Source organism: Poecilia formosa, unplaced genomic scaffold (genome assembly GCF_000485575.1).
Source record: "Poecilia formosa unplaced genomic scaffold, Poecilia_formosa-5.1.2 Scaffold304, whole genome shotgun sequence".
NCBI classification, from domain to species: domain Eukaryota; kingdom Metazoa; phylum Chordata; class Actinopteri; order Cyprinodontiformes; family Poeciliidae; genus Poecilia; species Poecilia formosa.
In genome coordinates this window covers 485,903-510,577 of record NW_006800243.1, presented here as the reverse complement: position 1 = coordinate 510,577, position 24,675 = coordinate 485,903, and the positions used below count along the sequence as shown (strand labels likewise).

The 24,675-nt window shown below is 36.3% G+C and overlaps 1 protein-coding gene across 7 annotated transcripts in view; it reads left to right on the top strand.

Moving 5' to 3' along the window:
- The window catches only part of rapgef6 (Rap guanine nucleotide exchange factor (GEF) 6), a 149,887-nt gene that overhangs the window by 102,623 nt on the left and 22,589 nt on the right, over nucleotides 1-24,675 (top strand). The window contains exons 1-9 of one of the 7 annotated variants that reach the window (XM_016660944.1): nucleotides 7,780-8,218; nucleotides 11,376-11,540; nucleotides 12,870-12,977; nucleotides 13,067-13,270; nucleotides 13,719-13,827; nucleotides 14,735-14,978; nucleotides 17,238-17,249; nucleotides 18,443-18,600; nucleotides 22,566-22,580. In XM_016660944.1, coding sequence (XP_016516430.1) covers nucleotides 7,943-8,218; nucleotides 11,376-11,540; nucleotides 12,870-12,977; nucleotides 13,067-13,270; nucleotides 13,719-13,827; nucleotides 14,735-14,978; nucleotides 17,238-17,249; nucleotides 18,443-18,600; nucleotides 22,566-22,580 — 1,291 coding nt within the window. In that variant the 5' untranslated portion in view covers nucleotides 7,780-7,942. Of the gene's footprint in view, nucleotides 1-2,831; nucleotides 2,990-7,779; nucleotides 8,219-11,375; nucleotides 11,541-12,869; nucleotides 12,978-13,066; nucleotides 13,271-13,718; nucleotides 13,828-14,734; nucleotides 14,979-17,237; nucleotides 17,250-18,442; nucleotides 18,601-22,565; nucleotides 22,581-24,675 lie in introns of those variants that run through there. The other 6 variants (XM_016660942.1, XM_016660946.1, XM_016660943.1 and 3 more) reach the window with 6 other exon arrangements.

Genomic DNA, 24,675 nt, shown 5'->3' with positions numbered 1-24,675 from the left:
CTAAGCAGGTGGGTTTTTAGTCTGGATTTAAAGGAACTCAGCGTTTAAATAACATTCTATTTAGAAGCAGTTGGTGTATGGAGCCCGTATTCGATTTTCCACCCGTAACGTGGCGATCCAGATTTGATTTCATTTCATCATTTCATTTTCTCTCCATGCCTCGTTTAACTGCAGGCTGCGGCAGCGCTGCAGAGACAGCAGATCCTGTTCTCACCCTGTTAATTACGCAGCTAACTCACTCAACACAACACACACACTCCTGTCTCCTCCTCACTGCTGATTGAATGCTCTGAAGTAAATCATTTGCATCAAACCTCGACGTTCTTTGTCTCACACCAAACATCGGATGACTGTTTGATCCAAGCTCAGCTTTCAAAGCTTCTCCACTGCCATCTATTTATCAGCTGAACTGGGATTTTCATCTCCTTTGTTCCAACTGAAGCCACATCAGGGGATTAGATGTCTGATTAAAGGGGCAGGATAAGATAATAGGAGTAAAGCAGGTTATATGGAGGCCAGTAAGGATTCACCAGTTCCTTTCATGAGGAGGAAACTTGATGGCGCTCATGTCTGGGTGTAAATCCAAACAGTACATTAAATAAAAGGAAATTAAAATGATGAGCCATTAAAAATAACATGTCTGCTTTCAGAAAAATACTTGAAGTTTAAATTAAATGCAAAATATTCCACTTTTTAAGGCTTTATGAGTTGTTAAAGTTTTATTTTTGTGGTGGAAGTTGACTCTATTAAGTACTTATTTTTTGCTCTTTAATTTCAGATTTATGTGAAAATGTTACCTCAAAGTTATTTCAGTTTAAGTTTGTGGAAAGATTTACATTCCAGAGTTAAATTTTTTAATAATTTCTCAAACCAAATTCAACAAACCACTTTAAAATTCTCAATTAAATGGAAAAACCCTCTATAATAATTAAAACCCTTCCAACTCCACAGCTTTATTTGTTTACTGCAATATTCTAATTTCTTTGAAATAAAATAAAATAATCAAATAAATAACATTAATAAATAAATAATAAGATTTAAAAAATCAGATTTCCAGTGTGAAAAAAATCTCATTTATGTGAAAAGTTGTTGATACATTTTCATATATTTTCATTACTGTCAGACTTGCAGCTCAGTTAATTCTGGGTTAAAATCTTCTCAGACTGATTTAAGGTTTGAACCCAACATCAGTTTATGAACTAATGTGACCATTAAGATAATAATTCATAATAATGATGAATTATTATTCATCATGCCTCTTAATTGACCTATTCTGATTGTGAAGTAATTTATTTAATGCTGTAATCATTTCAGAGAATAATAATAATTTGCTCTTTTGTTGATCTGTTATTGAGTCGACACTCGGTGATAAAAAACCAGCCAAAGAAAACTGTAATGTTAATAGGTTTGTGACTTTATGACATTTTTCTGCATTTATTACAGCAAACATGTCGTTGCTTCTCTGTCAGTTTGGTTGAAGTAATTTGTTGGGTGTGAGCATAACGGAGGAAGCTTTGACCCGTTGCTGCATCTCCTCTGCTCAGCTCCGTTTCTTGTTCTGCCAGAAATAATTTCCTGCGTTTTAAATGTTGTCTCTCTCCTATCTGTCTGTCTCTGCTGCTTCAGGGGCCTGTTTGGGTAAGAAGAGCTCTTGTTGTGTAATTCCCCATCCTCCAAACGTGTTTCAGTGTCAATGTGCTCAACAAGCTGCCAAACTAAGACACAAACTCATCAACACACCTTCATCCTCACTGCAAACATGTCTAGACTATATTTGTATGATGTTTTCTGTAAACTGGAGGCATTTATTTGAATATGAAATTTAAATAATTTCCAGGTCTAGATCAATATTAAAAATGGAATATGTTTGCATTTCCATTTGCTATCCTAAACTTTAAATGATCTGCTAACCTCTAAAATCGATCATGTTCAGTAATTTTTGCTTTTTGGTAATCTTTCATCTTTTAGCCTAAAAGTGTAACTCTAGCCCTAAGTTTGGGAGAGAAATCTAAAGTTTTCAACAAAGAAAATATGATTCATAAATTCAAAAATCAAGAAATGTTTGACCTCTGAAGGTCAAACCTCTGAAGCTGGACTATTCAGCATATCTGAACATATTCAGACATACTGAGTGTTTAGGAAAATTAATGATAAAAAAATCAATCCAGGACTTTAGTTAGACCTTTATTTGAGTCAAACTAAAGCAACTTCTTTTAGCCTAAAAATAGTCTTAAAAGACAAAGATTTTTGGTATTGTTAAGGTCCAGTGATCAGTAAGATTTTTTCCTCTTTTATTGTCCAGTAAATAAATATGATGACTGATGTGATGCATTCACAGTAACAGGGTTTCGGTGTCGTTTTTTTCAACCCCTTCTTTAAAGGACAATGAGTAAATTTAGTAAAATCTTATCTTACCAGATTTATTATTTAAAACCTAATCTGTGTGTGGACTGCCATTAATTTCTCATGAAATTATTTAATGGTTTATGATGTATCGAGAGTGAAAATACAGAGATCTACTTAAAGCATAACAAAATAAAATAAAAATGAGTTTTTTCTTGTTGTCTTGTGATTCTGTGTTTTCTGCCCATGAATGCTTCTGCTCAGTTGCCATTTCTTTATGTATCAATCTCAGAAAGATGATCTCTGTAACTGCTCTTGACATCGCACCCCGGTGGACATTTTGATTGAATCACATGTTAATATTCTCTCAGGGTGAAGCTGCTACTCTTCCCCCTTTCCTCTAAACTCATAACAAAGACTAATTTTATCACCTCCACTGTTATTTCATCCCCTAAACCCACCGGGCCTTCTCTGGTGTCTCTGCGCAGTGACGGCGGCCTGGGTCAGAGTCAGGATGACAGCATCGTGGGCACCAAACAGTGTCGTCACAGCGTCGCCATCATGCCCATTCCTGGAAACCTGTCGTCAAGCAGCCCTGACCTGCTGCAGCCGGCGACCAGCGTACTCGACTTCTCCAACCCCGCCGGTGAGGAACGGGCAGTAAAGCCGCTTTACATCACAAAACACAAAAATACAAAGTCAGACAAGACACCAGTAACAAACATTACATTCTGATGCACTGCAAAAACACAAAATCTTACCAAGTAATGGTGTAATTTTTAAAGCAGATATCTTAGCACACTTGAAAGAAGACAAACTAACTCAAAAGTAACTTTTCAGCAAGAAGTAGGAGCCTGTTTTAAGTAAATAATTCCTTAATACTGATGAAAAAGTTCTAGTTCTGTTGGCAGATTTTTTCATAAAGAGAACAGTGCCGTTGCCTAGCAACCCCAGCCAAGACCAGCCCGTTACCTAGCAACGCAGTTCTAGTTCCATTGGCAGATTGTTTCACTTTAACAAGACATTTTTAACATGTTACCATAAATTTTATTTACTTTTATTTGGCTAATTTACAAACATTGTGCATCTTTTATAAAACATAAAATGAACATTTACCAGGAAATATTCAAAAACTTGTTTCCCAAAAGAAGAAGGAGTTTATAATCAAAGGAAATGTAAATTTAAAGGTTGTAAAATCAGAACCTCAAGAAGTTTTTGTGGTGAGAAAATCTGAAATATTTTGTGAAATTAAAACAACTCAAACTACTGGGTAAGAAAATGGCTTACACTAAATATGAGACATAGTCTTGATATATTATGTTGTTATTGTAGCATTTTTAGCATCAATATTATAATAAATATGAAGAAGAGTTACTATTAGTGATACTCTTACCAATGGGAACATTGTATTTGAATATATTTATGTTGTTAAATTATTTATAAATAGCAAGAAATCATAATTATGTGTTGCTGGAGAAGTGTTGGGCTTTAATACATCCACACTTCTACTCACTCCTTTCAACATTTATTATTTATTGTGTTACTGTAATTTTACTTGTGAATTTTGACATTCAATAAGCTCAAATTAAGTGAGGCCTTGTTAGGGACATAATGGCTGAACTCTGTTTTTCTTCTGGTTTATTTATCAGATTTTCTTTCTTGAAACTAGTCAGTGTATTTTACAGCAGACGGGCTAAATAGATTTGATATCCTCTTGGATAAAACGGGTTTTTAGTTTGAAACTTTCTGTGGATGTTCTATAGGATGAAGCTCTTTGCTCATTATTGATGGTGTTCTTTCAGCCGTGTGTTTTGGGTTGTGATCCTGTTGCTACGCACACAGTTTTGTCTCACCAGTCAAAAGATATCATCCCTGAAACCTTTGCGCTCGTCTCCATCCTTTCTGTCTTTTTTCTGTTTTTCTATCCTGGGTTTTCTTCAATAGAGGTCAGTTGGGTTCAAACTGCAAAGGCGTGTTGGTCATGTTATCACAAATTACATACATTTACCTTGGAGTTCAGCAGGAACCGTTATTTTCACTTTTCTTCTTCAATAAACCTGGTTCAGCTTTGTTAAAAAAAGCAAAAATATATGCATATTTTTTTTACACGTATTAAAACATTAAGGTAAGCATTAGATTGTGGTCACCTCATGTCTTTCAGGGGAAATAAAACAATATTTCACTGAATCAAGAAGTTTATATCCAGTCTGAGGGAAACCAGTAACTGTCCTACATGAATATGATTTGGCTCTTTGTGACCCCAGATGGTTAAAAAATGACATTAAATGTATTGAAAGATCATTTTATGCATACATTTAACTGGCATGTTTTAGAAGGTGAATCAGGAAAAAATGACAAGGAAATATTGTCATAATCTTTTGATTTGTGTCAGATTTTAATGCCGTTTGCAGCATGTTCACTTTTTAGTTTATAAGCTGCAGAAACATTTTAGTTTTTCTGCTCTCACTAAATGAACATCAGCAGAAAGTCTGGATAATTTCTGTGAAATGTAAAAGAGAAGCGACTGAGACCTAAATCCTGCTTCTGAGAGCTGACTGCTTCTCTCTGGAATCTTATTAATAATAAAACTAAAAGAAACTTTGAAAGTAACATAAAAAGGAGCAACTTCGGCAGATTTGTGTTATACTTAGTGACATGCTTTTGAAGATGCATTGATATGAAAAGAGAAAAATAAATTAAAAATCCCAAAATGTCTGAGCAGGAAGTAGATGCTCATTAAGCTGCTTTTTGCTGCGGCTCATGTTACTAAGCAGCTTGTTGCTAGGTAACCAAAGTCGGGCGGAACCTTAAACTGGCAGGTTGTTGCTAGGTGACCAAACAGAGGGCGAGTTAGTTGATTCCAGTAGCCTAGCTTAGCTTGGGTTGACTTTAGGTTGGGCAGCTAAAGTCTTTCCTCTGCCTACATTCCCCAGAATGCTGTGCGGTTCTGGATCAAAGTTGAATGAATATTCTATTGGACTTATTATCTATTGATATTGATCACGTGTGAGGCGAATCGATATATGTTGTTAATTTATTGCCTCCAATGTTTCAAAAAGTTAACTTTCTCATACAGAAATATAAAACATCTGATGAGATATTTATACAACACATCTCGGTGTCTTCACACAATTGTTCTTTGTTTCTTTTCTGAGAATACAGGAACTGGCAGGTTTCATGTTTACCATCAAAATAACCAGAACAGAGAGGCTAATGGAGGAAAGAATCACTGGGGTTTTCCAAACTGTTTCTGTCTGACGAGGATTAACCTCCAGGGCCATTAGAGGCCGTCTTCAATCTGCTCCTGTCACAAAGGTTCCCGACTCTATAATTATATAAACTAACAGGGCTCATTGTTCTGTTATTAATGTGGATGCAGACAGAATGTCAGAGAGCAGACTGAGGAAGAGAAAAGCAACATAAATTGTCAGCGACCATGATCTTAATTTATTCCACAAGCCGTATATCTGCTCTGACAGAGTGTAGGTGTGTATCTGTTTTTATCACCTCCACTCCTGTTGCTCTCCTTCCTCTTACTGAGATTTAATAGTAAACTGAATAACTTCTTTTCTCCCAATATGTACTGCAGATTTGAGCATCACTGCATTAATCACATTAGCATAAAAACATAAAGTTTTGCCTTTTCTTTCATTTATTTTGTCTTAATTGTAAATCTTTGTTTTTTTTGTAATTTCCTCCTTTTGTTTCACTTTGATTGTTTTTACTCAACTTTGTTTTTGCTGCAGTTTATACTTATTTTCTGCACCTGCAGCATTTTTTAAAACCAGATGGGGGAAATCCTTTGCATTTTCCCCAAATATATAAATATAAACCAAAAATGGAACTAAAAAAACTCTGGTCAGTAGAATTGAATGTAAAAAAGGATTATTTCTGAAATAGTGCAATTTTATGGTCTTAAAATGTCCAGATTTTCCACCTCTAGTTATCTATTAAATGTGCATGCTCATTCATTCAGTGCTTATTATTTTTAACTATCAATTTAAATGTTAGTTATCAAGTGACTAGGTTCTGTTTTTTACATACTTGTGTATGTTTTACATTCATATCAATAAACACATCTTAAACATCTTTAACACGGCATACTGAAGCTCACAGGAACCCTGTGAATATTATTTTGAGATGTAATGAGAGTTAATGGGTCTGATTAAAAACAATTAATATTCATAACCGAAAGCTCAGAGTTGCAGTCATACATTCTCCAACTTGTGACTCCTCATCTGGCTCATAAATCTTTGCTTCAGACATCACAGTCTGTCAGTATTTGCGAAGTAGAGCATGAATCTCAAAGCTCTTTTGCTTTGCAGGGTGACTAAATCCGTTTTCTTGCCATCAGGCGTTGATGTCTCTCTGGTTTAACTCTGTGTGGAGCTATTTTCTCAGATCCCCATTTCTCTGTGTTCCTATTTCTCTGTGTCTTTCTTCCTGTCTTGTTTTGTGATTTTGAACAGATGCTCTAGCGTCGACATGTTGAGTCATCTCTGGTTTCTTACCAGATTAACACTGGAGCAGCAGCTCTCTGGGTCTTTCCCTCATTTTGTTGCTTTCATTTGTTCTCACTGTGGTTTCTCTTTCTCCCTACTGCTTGCCTAGCTCTTGGATTGTACTGTAAGTATTTAAATACCTTTACAGCTGCTATTTGCCCAAATCTCCCCCATAGCTTGATGCTTCTGACTTTCTGTAATCTCTGCGTCTTTCAGGTTGTAAAGAATATTGACTTGTGTTTTTATGTTTTGTGCAGTTACAGTAAAAGTGCATCAATAAGTCAGACATTGAAAATATTATACACCTTCAACTNGTAGTTAAAGCTTTAACATTTTAAGGATTTTTAGCTCCTTCCGTTCACTAAAAGTTGTATCATGAGTTTGAATGAACTCTTGTGATTCTTTTCTTATAATTTATCATTTTTCTGACATTAGTAAAAGCCTGAACTGGCTCTATGATTTCTCCTTCCTATAGTAAAAAAAAGGCTGATTCTATGATTGACACTTCCTCTTTTGTACAAAAAATAAGCCATTTCTGTACAGTATTTATTTTTACTGCTATGAATCTTTTAATTTTAGTCCTGCTCCTCTTTAGCCTGTGAAGTAAAATGCGTGTCATGGAGCAGAAATGCCAAAGTTGAGTTGATTTCATTTCTGCTTTTCTTCTTAGAGTTCATGTGTGCCTCTGCAGCTCAATCATTTCTCCTCCTGCTTGTTTTTATATAAACTTTTCTTTCTCAACAGAATCCCAGTAACATCAGTTTCTTTGTTCGAGTGACCTTCTCTAAAGAAAAAACACATTCTTAATGTAATGGCGATGTGAAAAGTCACAGAAGGTTCCTTTGTCCACACTGACTAGTTCCGCTGCTGCACATATCGTTTCCTTACCACACATAAACAGGAAGTTGCAGAGGTAGACGTTAGTGAAACAAATGCAGAAACTGATGAGTTAGACAAGAGGAGCAGATCATGTTTTAGTGATTTCTTGTTCAAATAGCTGAGATGATTTTGGACCTCCATTTCTCCCAGTTCAGTTTTATTTCAGCGAGAGCTTTCCGCTGTTGGACATTTCCTTCCTCTGTCTGTGCGATCCTCCCATGCCTCACTTTGCCAGCTCTCATGCGTCCACGTTGCTGTTTTTTGAGTATCCGAACGTGGTGCAGAGCAATCTTCTGCTCTACTACAAGTTCACCCGCTGTCCGCATGTCGTCCTCGACCAGTTCGTCTGCATCGCCCAGGAGGATTACTGGCGCATCCTCAACCACGTGGAGAAAAACACGCACAAGGTGGAGGAGGAGGGGGAGATCGTGATGGTGAAGGAGCATCGCGAGTTGGACCGCAGCGGCACCAGAAAGGGACACATCGTCATCAAGGTTTGTGGCTCAGCTACATGGACTTGAGTAGCTTTTTGAAAAAAATTACTTTTAGGAATGTTTTATTTTTTACTTTTACTTGAGTAATTGGATTATGAAGTTTTTCTGCTCTTAAGTAAACTTTCTGGGTTTTTTACCCACTGAATGAAAAACAAACATGTTTTAACTCAAATTCACCAGACTCAGACACACCTGCAGTTTCTGTTAGTTTTTTATTGAAAGAAACTGATTTGGAAACATTTTCCTTCACCTGATTTTGTTATTTTTAGTTACTTATATGAATTATTGTCATTTTGGTCCTTAAAATTCCAACATTTCCACTTAAGCTTATATTTCGGTCTGTCTGATTATGTAGTTTTTAAATATTAAATAATTTGGTCAGTTACTCAGTATTTGAGTAAAGTTTTTACCAAACACTTTTTTACTCTTACTTGAGAATTTCTAGGACAACTACTTTTACTTTTACTTCAGTAAAGATATGTTGAAGTATTGCTGCTCTTACTTGAGTTCTCTACTCACACTGTGAAAATCCAAAATATTATCAAATAGTTTTGGTCTAATTTCTGATGATATCTGGGGACACCTGAAATAAGACAAAGTGAACTTACAAGTAACTTTTCAGACAAACATTGAGCTTATTTTAAGTGAACTATTCCTTTATTTTGGTGAAAAAGTTGTAGATCCATTGGCAGATTTTTTCACAGAGAGCTGTGCTGTTACCTAGCAACCCCACCCATGCCCAGCCCGTTGCCTAGCAACCTAATTCTTGTTCCATTGGCAGATCATTTCACTTATAACAAGACATTTTTCCCATCTTACAAGTGAAATAATTTTCCAATGAAACTAGAACTTTTTCATTAATATTTAGGAATTATTTGTCCAGAACAAGTTCTTAAAGCTTGCTTAAAATATATGTCTAGGTTAGTTTTTCTTATTTCAAATGTACTCAGACATGTTAACTAGAAACTAGACCAAAATATTTGTTAGGATCTTGTTTGTTTTTTGTTGTTGTTGTTGTTGTTTTGTTTTGTGGTTTTTTTTTTGGTTTTTTTTTGTGGTGCTCATATGTCTCCTAAGAGAATGGTTACATTTTTTGCTGTCAAAAACTCTTTCAATGTTTTTTTTGTTTGTTTTGTTTTGAGGGTTTTGCATCAAATATACCATGTTGAATTCTGGTACAAAAGTTTAAGTTTGGTTTTTTGGACCCTAAGTAATTCCCATACAAGGTTTTGGGAGATTTTTGCCAGATCTGGATATTTTTTGAGAAGTAAACAAATTTGTCTTTCTTTAGTCCAGAAATATGCTGAATGCAGGAGATTGTTCCCTCAATCTTTTAGCAATCCTTCAGTGTTGCTGTCGGCGTCTTGGCAGAATCTGTGGCATGCTTTCAGTGTTTTATTCTCATCTGTTTTTAAAACAAACAAATATTCTGTTTTTCCATGTGTATACAATATGGAAGACAGTCAGAAAGTGGTGTTTTTTTTTTAAATATAAGCATACCAAAGCCAAAACCAGGTTCTATTTAACTTAAATTTTGACTCAAACTCTTTAATAAGAACCTGAACTCTTGTATAATTTGAATTTATTGACTTCACTGGCTCGTAAAAAGAAAATACAGTACATCTGCTCTGTGTTCGTTGTTGATCATTATGATCGCTAGCAGTTTATTGTTTGCCGGAGTATTTTCTTGTCAGCTTCCTGAAGCCCTTTGATCCCATCGCCACAGCTCCAGAGGTTGCCAGGTATTGATCAGCTAATGGGCCTGAACGATTCTCTCTGCTGCCTTACCCAAGGAAAGCTGCTGGCTGTAAATCACATCCACTGGGGATGAGTCAATTCACAAGTGTTAGCATTTCCGCTTCTCTTTCCTAACTTTGTTCTTTTTTTGTGACCGACACAAAGCAGTTGCGTCTTCTAGTTTCTGTTCCCCAGTCGGACAAATCGTTTCCTGCAGAGTCCGCCACTGGGGGGATGTTAACAAATTGGCGAAACAGGAAGAGTAGACGTGTCTTGAATGTTGCACATCGCCGCTTGACATTGAAGTTTTACACCAACCAGGAGCTTTAATGTTCGGTTGTTATGTGGGTTTACCCTTAGATTGGTTTGAGGCTTCATCTGCCTCGTTCTTTAGATTATGGATGGCTGACAGCTCCATCCGGAGTTGGTCTTGTCATTTTCATGATTAATGTTAACATCATATATTCACTGCAAAAATACAAAATATTACCAAGAAATGTTGGTCTAGTTTCTAGTGTAAATATCTTAGTACACTTGAAAATAAGACAAACCAACTTTTCAACAAGAAATTTGAGGTATTAGAAGTCAATAATCCCTTAATATTAGTGAAAACCTTTTAGTTCCATTTGCAGATTCTTTCACAAAGAGAACTGTGTCGTTACCTAGCAACCCCAGCCAAGCCCAGACCGTTACCTAGCAACCACAGCCAAGCCCAGACCATTACCTAGCAACCCAGTTCTAGTTCCTTTGGCAGATTATTTCACTTATAACAAGACATTTTTCCCATGTTACAAGGGAAATAATCTGCCGGTGGAACTGGAACTTTTTCATTTATCTAAAACAAGCTCCTAAATCTTGCTTAAAAACTGTTTTATAAGGGGTTTTTTTTTATTATTTGGAGTGTGGTAAGACATTTGAACTGGGAACTAGACCAAAATGTTGGTTTGATCTGTTTTTTTTTGGTGTTAAATGTGTGTAACTACACGTTTTTGGTGTGTAAATTCTTTGTCCTTTTGTAATTGTTGCAATCTTTCCTTAAAATGTTCATAAAGTCATCATCTAATGACTGTTCTCATATTATTTCGATTTTATTCTTGTTTTATTTCAACTTCTTTCTCATATGACCTTATTCTTGGAATTATTCTCATTTTACTACAACTTAATTATTGCAGCTTTATTTTTGTAATTTTTATTTTCCCTATTATGGCCCTAGTGTTCCATCGTACAAAGTAAATGCATAGTTTTTCAAAGATTTTACAAATAAATGTCTGGAAAGTTTGGTTTAAATTTTATTCAGTCCAATACTTTCATGTTATGTTCAGTGGAGTTAGACTGGATCTGGGTTTCATTTAAGTGACAGAACCGCCTGAACGCATGTCCTCTGTGTTGGACTTTGGTGAAACTCTCTGTGTATTTTTAGGGAACTCCAGAGCGTCTGATCATGCACCTGGTGGAAGAGCCGTCGGTGGTAGACCCCACCTACATCGAGGACTTCCTGCTGACCTACAGGACCTTCCTGTCCAGTCCCATGGACGTTGGCAGGAAACTGCTGGACTGGTTCCAGGTGGACTGCTACCGGGACACGGTCAGTTGGGACTTTTTTTGTCTGTTTCTGGGCGATGGCTAACTAAACTCTGTTTGGCTGAAGGCTAAAGAAAAGCAAAAGCTTCCTGTAAAGGGAGTCTGCATACAAATAATGGCTCAACTTGACCTCCGTTTGCTTATTCATACCAACACAGAGTTCAACCACCAGAGGTCAGGGGCCAAACGAAGTCATTTAAAGGGCCACAAATGGCTCCCGGGGCCACCCGTTGGGCATCCCTGGCCTAAAGTAAAATATCAGCGTTTCTTATATTGTCATGATTGTCGATGGCAGCTTCATGTGTGGAGGTGTTTACCTGCAGATTGATGCAGGAACAGCCAGCTCAGCTGTCTGTGAGCCAGCTACTGATTGGTTCATGCCTGATGCTTTAACCTGAGGTTAGTGTTGTTCTGTCAATACTCGTTACTTTGACATCCAGCCTGGAAATCAACAAACTGGATCCAGGAGGAGACGGTAGCAGAATGTGAGAACAGCAGGAAAAGACGTGCAAATTTAGCAGAAATGTTTGTTTTTTAGTGTTTTTTCTCTAATTATGAACTAAAAGACAGTTAGGATTAACTTAAAGGGGCATTTTATGTGATGATCATCTGTTTTTCTTTTGTTCCTGTATGAATTGGATCTATATCTGTTGATCTTTGCTCCTGGTTGCTTCTGGTCTTTCAAAGTCTGTTTTCCAAATGTGAAGTATGGAAAACAGAAAATAAATTTGGGATAAACTTTTGTAATTCCTGACTTTATTCCCTATTTATTCTTCCATCCTTCCTTCTTGATGTCCTTCTTTTCTTTCCTTTCCTTTATTCATTCCATCTTTCCATCTTCCTCTCTTGTTTCTTTTATAATATATTTATTTTCTTCTTCTCTTCCTTCTCTTACTTTTTCATTTCCTAGTTTAACATTTTCTTCCTATTTTCTTTCTTTTCTTTCCTTTATGGTCTATCTCGTTTCCATTCGGTTCTGTTTACTCTGCGCTGGTGTCATATGTATGAATTCAGAGTGAATATTATGTTTTATATCTTAAATTGAAGTAAATTCCTGTTAAGTCTGGTCGTTTTACTGAAGTGCAGAAACTTTGCTGATATGCTGATCTTGTTGTAGAGCTTTGAAATCATCCAGTGTTTATCTGAAGCGACCAACGCGATGCTCTAGAGACGTAGAGACCTTTCATTCTGCTCTATAAATACCCTGCTGGAGCTCTTAACACGTTTTTTATCTGACTATACAAATAGCTTGAGGTTTTTAAATAAACCAACAGGGACACAGAGCATTAGAGAAACTCTTTAGGTTAAATGAAGCGTCTGTTTTCTCACTCAGGTGACGAGAATAGTGCTGCTTTGGGTCAACAACCACTTCAACGACTTTGAGGGCGACTCGGCCATGACGCTCTTCCTGGAGGAATTTGAGAAACATCTAGAAACATCAGTAAGAGCAAATAAGAATAATGGCCTAAAGTTCTCCTTCTCTTTTGCTTTTCAGATTATAATTCTGTTTCCTGTCTTTCTCTGTGGCAGAAAATGAAGGGTCATCTGAGGTTGCTGAACATTGCATGCGCAGCCAAGGCGAAGTGGAGGCAGATCACGCTGCAGAAGGCATCCAGGGAGTCGCAGCTGCATTTCAGCGTGCAAGGAGGCAGCGAGAGAGGATTCGGCGTCTTTGTGGAGTCGGTGGAAGAAGGAAGCAAAGCGGCAGAGACCGGACTCAAGCGGGGGGATCAGGTGAGGCGGCGCAATGACATAAACATTTCAATATGCAGCTTTTATTGTTAGAGGTTCAAATTTCTACAAGTTTGACATTTAACCAGCTCAGAGCAGAAGAGGATGTGGATGATTCTTTATCTGGATTATTCATAATTACAGCAGAAACTGTAACTGTTGGGGATGTCAGGACTTCTTTAGTCTTGACAAAGGAGCAGAGTCATAACTTTCTGAATGAGTTGCTTACTTCTGACTGACCTTTGACCTTGGAAACGCTGCTGACAACATATCAGGAGCAAAGAGCAGATAGGGTCAGAGCGACTTCTGGTTTCCATAGTTGACCTATGACCCATTATGGAAGCAGATGGCACAGCACATTTTAAAGCAAAGAAAATATAATGAAAAGTTATAAAATGTGACGATGTTACAGTTACATTATAAAATCTATTTTTAATCTGTTTTGTTGCAGATCATGGAGGTTAATGGTCAGAACTTTGAGAACATCGGCTTGTCCAAAGCAGTGGACATCCTGAGGAATAACACACACCTTTCCCTCACCGTGAAAACCAACATCTTTGGTAAGTAAAGCTGCATTTTTACTTTACCACAAGCTAAAATTGTACAAAATGTTTATTTTAAATATTATTCAAATGGCTCAGCTTAGTGGTTACCAACTGTGGTCTCTTATTTTACTCCACACCTCAGTTGTCTTTGCCGTAAAGTTTTATGTGGCCCAAAGGGAGACTTGAATAAAACCTTGAAAATGATTATAATATGCTTAAATAATGTTTTATCAATCAGGTGAAATCAGTTGTCAATGGAAGCGGATTAGGATTACTGAAAAAAAAAAAATCTGAATTTTTACTTTTATTTAAAAATTTGCCTGAATTATTCAAACTTTTATTTTCTAAGATCAGAAATCAGAATTCCAGGGGAAAAAATCAGGATTCAGAGAAAGAAAGTCAAAATTCTGGAAAAATAAAAAATCTGGGGGGAAATCAATTCTGAGAAACTGAATTGATTGAATTCTGTTTTTTTTTGTTTTTTTTGTTTTTGTTTTTATTAAATCTGGGGGAAAATTCAGGATTCTGAGAAAAAATTCTGAATTTGAGAAAAACTGTGAAAATTCTGACTTTTCTCAGAATTTTGAACAGAAGATTAAAGCCAGAATTCAGTTTTTTTCAGTGGCAGTAATCTTCTGTACTTTTCCATATTTGTATTCTGCCAAATTAAATCAATGTAAAACTATGTCCAGTATTAAGAAGTACTACTTATTCAAATTTTAACAATACATTTTACCTCAACCGGCCCTTTTAGGACATTTCATAATCTTGATGAGGCCCGAAATAAAAGTGAGTTTGACATCCCTGCTCTGGATGCATAAAGCTGAGAGTTTTCTGGTTGTAATGAAACAAAATAAAAAGATTAAGAAGTTCAAAAGCACTGCAACCAATATCTGCTCTTCGTTTTGCTCCGTCTCTCCAGTGTTCAAAGAGCTGCTGAGCAGGATCATGCACGAAAAGAAAAACGGTGGCCCTCACATTCCTAAGATCCAGGAGAAAAAAGGCAACCGCTTCTCCATCGCCGACTTCTCCGGAGACATCGAGTTCCCCACGGACAGCAAAAGCACCCGGAAGATGAAAGCGAACACCGTGTCGGGGGGACGCAACAAGATCAGGAAGATGCTGGAGAAAACGCGCTTCAGTATACTACCACCCAAACCATTCAGGTAACACTGGCTGGGAGTCAGTGGGGAATGGAAAAACATCTTTTCTCTAATCCAGATTAGAAGTATAAAGAAGCTGCAATTTAGTGCTAAAAAGCTATTTTCTCAAAAACTTAACGTGGTGAGATTTGTGTTATCATTGCTAAATTTTAAACTTTATCCTCTGATAACATGGTCAAAAATCAAAGTTTTTACTTTTTTTTTTTTACGTTTTTCTGTTGGTATAAGTAAAAAAAAAACAACACCACACAAATCAACAATTGAAAGATTTCACATCATTGCACAACAAAATGTTGGTTAGAGTTTCATTTCTTATGTTTCAAAATAGGGCTGCACAGTGGTGCAGCTGGTAGAGCTGCTGCCTCGCAGCAAGAAGGTTCTGGGTTCAATTCCCAGCCCAGTCTTTCTGCATGGAGTTTGCATGTTCTCCCTGTGCATGGTGGGTTTTCTCCCGGTACTCCAGTTTCCTCCCACAGTCCAAAAACAGCCCTGTGACAGACTGGCAACCTGTCCAGGGTGACCCCACCTCCCACCTCTCACCTGGAACGTTAGCTGGAGAGGCACCAGAAACCCTCCCAACCCCACTAAGGGACAAGGGTGTAAAGAAAATGGATGGATTATGTTTCAAAATAATTTCTAAGCAGGTGGGTTTTTAGTCTGGATTTAAAGGAACTCAGCGTTTAAATAACATTCTATTTAGAAGCAGTTGGTGTATGGAGCCCGTATTCGATTTTCCACCCGTAACGTGGCGATCCAGATTTGATTTCATTTCATCATTTCATTTTCTCTCCATGCCTCGTTTAACTGCAGGCTGCGGCAGCGCTGCAGAGACAGCAGATCCTGTTCTCACCCTGTTAATTACGCAGCTAACTCACTCAACACAACACACACACTCCTGTCTCCTCCTCACTGCTGATTGAATGCTCTGAAGTAAATCATTTGCATCAAACCTCGACGTTCTTTGTCTCACACCAAACATCGGATGACTGTTTGATCCAAGCTCAGCTTTCAAAGCTTCTCCACTGCCATCTATTTATCAGCTGAACTGGGATTTTCATCTCCTTTGTTCCAACTGAAGCCACATCAGGGGATTAGATGTCTGATTAAAGGGGCAGGATAAGATAATAGGAGTAAAGCAGGTTATATGGAGGCCAGTAAGGATTCACCAGTTCCTTTCATGAGGAGGAAACTTGATGGCGCTCATGTCTGGGTGTAAATCCAAACAGTACATTAAATAAAAGGAAATTAAAATGATGAGCCATTAAAAATAACATGTCTGCTTTCAGAAAAATACTTGAAGTTTAAATTAAATGCAAAATATTCCACTTTTTAAGGCTTTATGAGTTGTTAAAGTTTTATTTTTGTGGTGGAAGTTGACTCTATTAAGTACTTATTTTTTGCTCTTTAATTTCAGATTTATGTGAAAATGTTACCTCAAAGTTATTTCAGTTTAAGTTTGTGGAAAGATTTACATTCCAGAGTTAAATTTTTTAATAATTTCTCAAACCAAATTCAACAAACCACTTTAAAATTCTCAATTAAATGGAAAAACCCTCTATAATAATTAAAACCCTTCCAACTCCACAGCTTTATTTGTTTACTGCAATATTCTAATTTCTTTGAAATAAAATAAAATAATCAAATAAATAACATTAATAAATAAATAATAAGATTTAAAAAATCAGATTTCCAGTGTGAAAAAAATCTCATTTATGTGAAAAGTTGTTGATACATTTTCATATATTTTCATTACTGTCAGACTTGCAGCTCAGTTAATTCTGGGTTAAAATCTTCTCAGACTGATTTAAGGTTTGAACCCAACATCAGTTTATGAACTAATGTGACCATTAAGATAATAATTCATAATAATGATGAATTATTATTCATCATGCCTCTTAATTGACCTATTCTGATTGTGAAGTAATTTATTTAATGCTGTAATCATTTCAGAGAATAATAATAATTTGCTCTTTTGTTGATCTGTTATTGAGTCGACACTCGGTGATAAAAAACCAGCCAAAGAAAACTGTAATGTTAATAGGTTTGTGACTTTATGACATTTTTCTGCATTTATTACAGCAAACATGTCGTTGCTTCTCTGTCAGTTTGGTTGAAGTAATTTGTTGGGTGTGAGCATAACGGAGGAAGCTTTGACCCGTTGCTGCATCTCCTCTGCTCAGCTCCGTTTCTTGTTCTGCCAGAAATAATTTCCTGCGTTTTAAATGTTGTCTCTCTCCTATCTGTCTGTCTCTGCTGCTTCAGGGGCCTGTTTGGGTAAGAAGAGCTCTTGTTGTGTAATTCCCCATCCTCCAAACGTGTTTCAGTGTCAATGTGCTCAACAAGCTGCCAAACTAAGACACAAACTCATCAACACACCTTCATCCTCACTGCAAACATGTCTAGACTATATTTGTATGATGTTTTCTGTAAACTGGAGGCATTTATTTGAATATGAAATTTAAATAATTTCCAGGTCTAGATCAATATTAAAAATGGAATATGTTTGCATTTCCATTTGCTATCCTAAACTTTAAATGATCTGCTAACCTCTAAAATCGATCATGTTCAGTAATTTTTGCTTTTTGGTAATCTTTCATCTTTTAGCCTAAAAGTGTAACTCTAGCCCTAAGTTTGGGAGAGAAATCTAAAGTTTTCAACAAAGAAAATATGATTCATAAATTCAAAAATCAAGAAATGTTTGACCTCTGAAGGTCAAACCTCTGAAGCTGGACTATTCAGCATATCTGAACATATTCAGACATACTGAGTGTTTAGGAAAATTAATGATAAAAAAATCAATCCAGGACTTTAGTTAGACCTTTATTTGAGTCAAACTAAAGCAACTTCTTTTAGCCTAAAAATAGTCTTAAAAGACAAAGATTTTTGGTATTGTTAAGGTCCAGTGATCAGTAAGATTTTTTCCTCTTTTATTGTCCAGTAAATAAATATGATGACTGATGTGATGCATTCACAGTAACAGGGTTTCGGTGTCGTTTTTTTCAACCCCTTCTTTAAAGGACAATGAGTAAATTTAGTAAAATCTTATCTTACCAGATTTATTATTTAAAACCTAATCTGTGTGTGGACTGCCATTAATTTCTCATGAAATTATTTAATGGTTTATGATGTATCGAGAGTGAAAATACAGAGATCTACTTAAAGCATAACAAAATAAAATAAAAATGAGTTTTTTCTTGTTGTCTTGTGATTCTGTGTTTTCTGCCCATGAATGCTTCTGCTCAGTTGCCATTTCTTTATGTATCAATCTCAGAAAGATGATCTCTGTAACTGCTCTTGACATCGCACCCCGGTGGACATTTTGATTGAATCACATGTTAATATTCTCTCAGGGTGAAGCTGCTACTCTTCCCCCTTTCCTCTAAACTCATAACAAAGACTAATTTTATCACCTCCACTGTTATTTCATCCCCTAAACCCACCGGGCCTTCTCTGGTGTCTCTGCGCAGTGACGGCGGCCTGGGTCAGAGTCAGGATGACAGCATCGTGGGCACCAAACAGTGTCGTCACAGCGTCGCCATCATGCCCATTCCTGGAAACCTGTCGTCAAGCAGCCCTGACCTGCTGCAGCCGGCGACCAGCGTACTCGACTTCTCCAACCCCGCCGGTGAGGAACGGGCAGTAAAGCCGCTTTACATCACAAAACACAAAAATACAAAGTCAGACAAGACACCAGTAACAAACATTACATTCTGATGCACTGCAAAAACACAAAATCTTACCAAGTAATGGTGTAATTTTTAAAGCAGATATCTTAGCACACTTGAAAGAAGACAAACTAACTCAAAAGTAACTTTTCAGCAAGAAGTAGGAGCCTGTTTTAAGTAAATAATTCCTTAATACTGATGAAAAAGTTCTAGTTCTGTTGGCAGATTTTTTCATAAAGAGAACAGTGCCGTTGCCTAGCAACCCCAGCCAAGACCAGCCCGTTACCTAGCAACGCAGTTCTAGTTCCATTGGCAGATTGTTTCACTTTAACAAGACATTTTTAACATGTTACCATAAATTTTATTTACTTTTATTTGGCTAATTTACAAACATTGTGCATCTTTTATAAAACATAAAATGAACATTTACCAGGAAATATTCAAAAACTTGTTTCCCAAAAGAAGAAGGAGTTTATAATCAAAGGAAATGTAAATTTAAAGGTTGTAAAATCAGAACCTCAAGAAGTTTTTGTGGTGAGAAAATCTGAAATATTTTGTGAAATTAAAACAACTCAAACTACTGGGTAAGAAAATGGCTTACACTAAATATGAGACATAGTCTTGATATATTATGTTGTTATTGTAGCATTTTTAGCATCAATATTATAATAAATATGAAGAAGAGTTACTATTAGTGATACTCTTACCAATGGGAACATTGTATTTGAATATATTTATGTTGTTAAATTATTTATAAATAGCAAGAAATCATAATTATGTGTTGCTGGAGAAGTGTTGGGCTTTAATACATCCACACTTCTACTCACTCCTTTCAACATTTATTATTTATTGTGTTACTGTAATTTTACTTGTGAATTTTGACATTCAATAAGCTCAAATTAAGTGAGGCCTTGTTAGGGACATAATGGCTGAACTCTGTTTTTCTTCTGGTTTATTTATCAGATTTTCTTTCTTGAAACTAGTCAGTGTATTTTACAGCAGACGGGCTAAATAGATTTGATATCCTCTTGGATAAAACGGGTTTTTAGTTTGAAACTTTCTGTGGATGTTCTATAGGATGAAGCTCTTTGCTCATTATTGATGGTGTTCTTTCAGCCGTGTGTTTTGGGTTGTGATCCTGTTGCTACGCACACAGTTTTGTCTCACCAGTCAAAAGATATCATCCCTGAAACCTTTGCGCTCGTCTCCATCCTTTCTGTCTTTTTTCTGTTTTTCTATCCTGGGTTTTCTTCAATAGAGGTCAGTTGGGTTCAAACTGCAAAGGCGTGTTGGTCATGTTATCACAAATTACATACATTTACCTTGGAGTTCAGCAGGAACCGTTATTTTCACTTTTCTTCTTCAATAAACCTGGTTCAGCTTTGTTAAAAAAAGCAAAAATATATGCATATTTTTTTTACACGTATTAAAACATTAAGGTAAGCATTAGATTGTGGTCACCTCATGTCTTTCAGGGGAAATAAAACAATATTTCACTGAATCAAGAAGTTTATATCCAGTCTGAGGGAAACCAGTAACTGTCCTACATGAATATGATTTGGCTCTTTGTGACCCCAGATGGTTAAAAAATGACATTAAATGTATTGAAAGATCATTTTATGCATACATTTAACTGGCATGTTTTAGAAGGTGAATCAGGAAAAAATGACAAGGAAATATTGTCATAATCTTTTGATTTGTGTCAGATTTTAATGCCGTTTGCAGCATGTTCACTTTTTAGTTTATAAGCTGCAGAAACATTTTAGTTTTTCTGCTCTCACTAAATGAACATCAGCAGAAAGTCTGGATAATTTCTGTGAAATGTAAAAGAGAAGCGACTGAGACCTAAATCCTGCTTCTGAGAGCTGACTGCTTCTCTCTGGAATCTTATTAATAATAAAACTAAAAGAAACTTTGAAAGTAACATAAAAAGGAGCAACTTCGGCAGATTTGTGTTATACTTAGTGACATGCTTTTGAAGATGCATTGATATGAAAAGAGAAAAATAAATTAAAAATCCCAAAATGTCTGAGCAGGAAGTAGATGCTCATTAAGCTGCTTTTTGCTGCGGCTCATGTTACTAAGCAGCTTGTTGCTAGGTAACCAAAGTCGGGCGGAACCTTAAACTGGCAGGTTGTTGCTAGGTGACCAAACAGAGGGCGAGTTAGTTGATTCCAGTAGCCTAGCTTAGCTTGGGTTGACTTTAGGTTGGGCAGCTAAAGTCTTTCCTCTGCCTACATTCCCCAGAATGCTGTGCGGTTCTGGATCAAAGTTGAATGAATATTCTATTGGACTCATTATCTATTGATATTGATCACGTGTGAGGCGAATCGATATATGTTGTTAATTTATTGCCTCCAATGTTTCAAAAAGTTAACTTTCTCATACAGAAATATAAAACATCTGATGAGATATTTATACAACACATCTCGGTGTCTTCACACAATTGTTCTTTGTTTCCTTTCTGAGAATACAGGAACTGGCAGGTTTCATGTTTACCATCAAAATAACCAGAACAGAGAGGCTAATGGAGGAAAGAATCACTGGGGTTTTCCAAACTGTTTCTGTCTGACGAGGATTAACCTCCAGGGTCATTAGAGGCCGTCTTCAATCTGCTCCTGTCACAAAGGTTCCCGACTCTATAATTATATAAACTAACAGGGCTCATTGTTCTGTTATTAATGTGGATGCAGACAGAATGTCAGAGAGCAGACTGAGGAAGAGAAAAGCAACATAAATTGTCAGCGACCATGATCTTAATTTATTCCACAAGCCGTATATCTGCTCTGACAGAGTGTAGGTGTGTATCTGTTTTTATCACCTCCACTCCTGTTGCTCTCCTTCCTCTTACTAAGATTTAATAGTAAGCTGAATAACTTCTTTTCTCCCAATATGTACTGCAGATTTGAGCATCACTGCATTAATCACATTAGCATAAAAACATAAAGTTTTGCCTTTTCTTTCATTTATTTTGTCTTAATTGTAAATCTTTGTTTTTTTTGTAATTTCCTCCTTTTGTTTCACTTTGATTGTTTTTACTCAACTTTGTTTTTGCTGCAGTTTATACTTATTTTCTGCACCTGCAGCATTTTTTAAAACCAGATGGGGGAAATCCTTTGCATTTTCCCCAAATATATAAATATAAACCAAAAATGGAACTAAAAAAACTCTGGTCAGTAGAATTGAATGTAAAAAAGGATTATTTCTGAAATAGTGCAATTTTATGGTCTTAAAATGTCCAGATTTTCCACCTCTAGTTATCTATTAAATGTGCATGCTCATTCATTCAGTGCTTATTATTTTTAACTATCAATTTAAATGTTAGTTATCAAGTGACTAGGTTCTGTTTTTTACATACTTGTGTATGTTTTACATTCATATCAATAAACACATCTTAAACATCTTTAACACGGCATACTGAAGCTCACAGGAACCCTGTGAATATTATTTTGAGATGTAATGAGAGTTAATGGGTCTGATTAAAAACAATTAATATTCATAACCGAAAGCTCAGAGTTGCAGTCATACATTCTCCAACTTGTGACTCCTCATCTGGCTCATAAATCTTTGCTTCAGACATCACAGTCTGTCAGTATTTGCTAAGTAGAGCATGAATCTCAAAGCTCTTTTGCTTTGCAGGGTGACTAAATCCGTTTTCTTGCCATCAGGCGTTGATGTCTCTCTGGTTTAACTCTGTGTGGAGCTATTTTCTCAGATCCCTATTTCTCTGTGTTCCTATTTCTCTGTGTCTTTCTTCCTGTCTTGTTTTGTGATTTTGAACAGATGCTCTAGCGTCGACATGTTGAGTCATCTCTGGTTTCTTATCAGATTAACACTGCAGCAGCAGCTCTCTGGGTCTTTCCCTCATTTTGTTGCTTTCATTTGTTCTCACTGTGGTTTCTCTTTCTCCCTACTGCTTGCCTAGCTCTTGGATTGTACTGTAAGTATTTAAATACCTTTACAGCTGCTATTTGCCCAAATCTCCCCCATAGCTTGATGCTTCTGACTTTCTGTAATCTCTGCATCTTTCAGGTTGTAAAGAATATTGACTTGTGTTTTTATGTTTTGTGCAGTTACAGTAAAAGTGCATCAATAAGTCAGACATTGAAAATATTATACACCTTCAACTGTAACAGCGATATCTCCATGACAACGTGGTTTCTAACATTTTAATGGCTAGTTTCATGGTCCGACCATTTTTCTCAACAAAACTGGCTTTTTTAAAGGTTTGATGTATTTTGGGGATTATCTTCTTGTTGGATCAACTAATTCTGTACAAGATTAGGGAATTTTTTAAATTATTTTAATGAACAACCCAGAAACTATCGAGCCTGAAGTTAACTGGAAGCTGCTGGAATATGTGTGTCTTTGTCCACAGAGAAACAAGTTTTACGTTACGGTATCCTGAGAAGGTGGTGACCAGAAAGAAGCACCAGCTGCCAATCAGTTCAGATCTAAATAAAATTTGGAACTATCAACGTTGAAAAGCAAAAACAATTCTGGTGAAAAGTTGTTTTTTATGGTCAAAGGATATAAAGATTCACCCATTAGGCTACAATGACAAGAAGAAGTTGTTTAAATGTGAAACATGGTGGTGGCAGCATAATGCTGTGGGGTGAATCCGAGACAGAATCCCTGAATCAACATGTAGAAAGTGGAGCTCCAACAAATAATCAGCCTAAACACAACTATTAAAGAAAATCACAAACAGAATAGTTCAGATAAATGATTAAAATCAACATTTACAGCTAATTAAATAAATCAAAAATACTTACAATTTTTAACTTCTTTAACATGAAATTACTGAAAAATGCTTGAATGAGAACGCCATAAGAACATAATGTCCATTGTCCACCATTGATGTTAAAATTATGCCCAAAACCCCAAACTGAAGAGTTTTATTGTCCAGTTTGTGGTAAAAATTATAAATTATGCAAATAGAAATTATTTGTTGCTCTAGAAAACAGTGGAAAAAAGCAATGAAAATGTCAGGTGATCCTGTAAGAACATTCCCATTAACCACCATAACAAATCCATTTCCAAAAGCCTCTGTTGTTGAACTTCACTGATACTCCAGTAGATGTTTATTAACTGGATGTGAGAGAAACGACTGTCCTCCTGCATTCAGGTCAAGTGTGCAGCAGTGGATTAAATGTAATTATTCCTCCTCCTTTTCATAGGACATAATAGGAGGATTTTTATCTGAGAGCTTTTCACACTTTAATCACAAGTCATCACAGTTAATGAGAAAGCATTTAGCTTCCACACAACCTGCACTCTGCTGGCTGTGAGCACATGCAGCTTACAGTTATTTCCAACTGCTGCAAAATACTGAGTGCCAGTCGTCTGTCACAAACTGCAAATGTTATGTTATTGATATTAATGAGCTTATGGTCTGCAAAGTGGCCATTTATCTGCAAGAAAAAGGGCCAATGTCAAAATATCAATATTTCCTATTTCCCCTGAACAACCCATGAAAGTGAACTGGAGGTTAAAGCTGATTAATTGCTTCTGAATTATTCAGCTACACAAAGAAAACATAAATGAGCCATCCCTTGAAATAAATTACAATTATGAACATTTGAAGTCAGAGAAAAGATAATTCAAGCTGCTTTCACACTAGTTAACCTATGGCCTGTGTTGATGAATCAAAAAACACATTTTATATATTAAAATATTACGTCCTGACTGGTTTATGCAGTTTGATTTATGATGCACCCTCAGTTTTAGTGTTCAGTGTTAGCTGTGCAGCTTCATCAACACGACGTTTTATACACAACCAATAAAATATCCAGCTGCTCAAATTATTGGATGAATCAGTCAGAAAGTGAGATCAACTCTCTGCTGAGGTGGAGTGAATTTTCATCAGTGAAGACAGAGCATCTGCATAGCTTAGCATGGGATTAAGTACATTTTAATATTGGTTGATTGCTACAACATTTCAGTGTTATAACATTTGTGTGGCTGGACATTAAATCAAAAACAAACTCAATAATTTTCCTTTGCATGATTTATTGTTTTTCACTTTTCTCTCT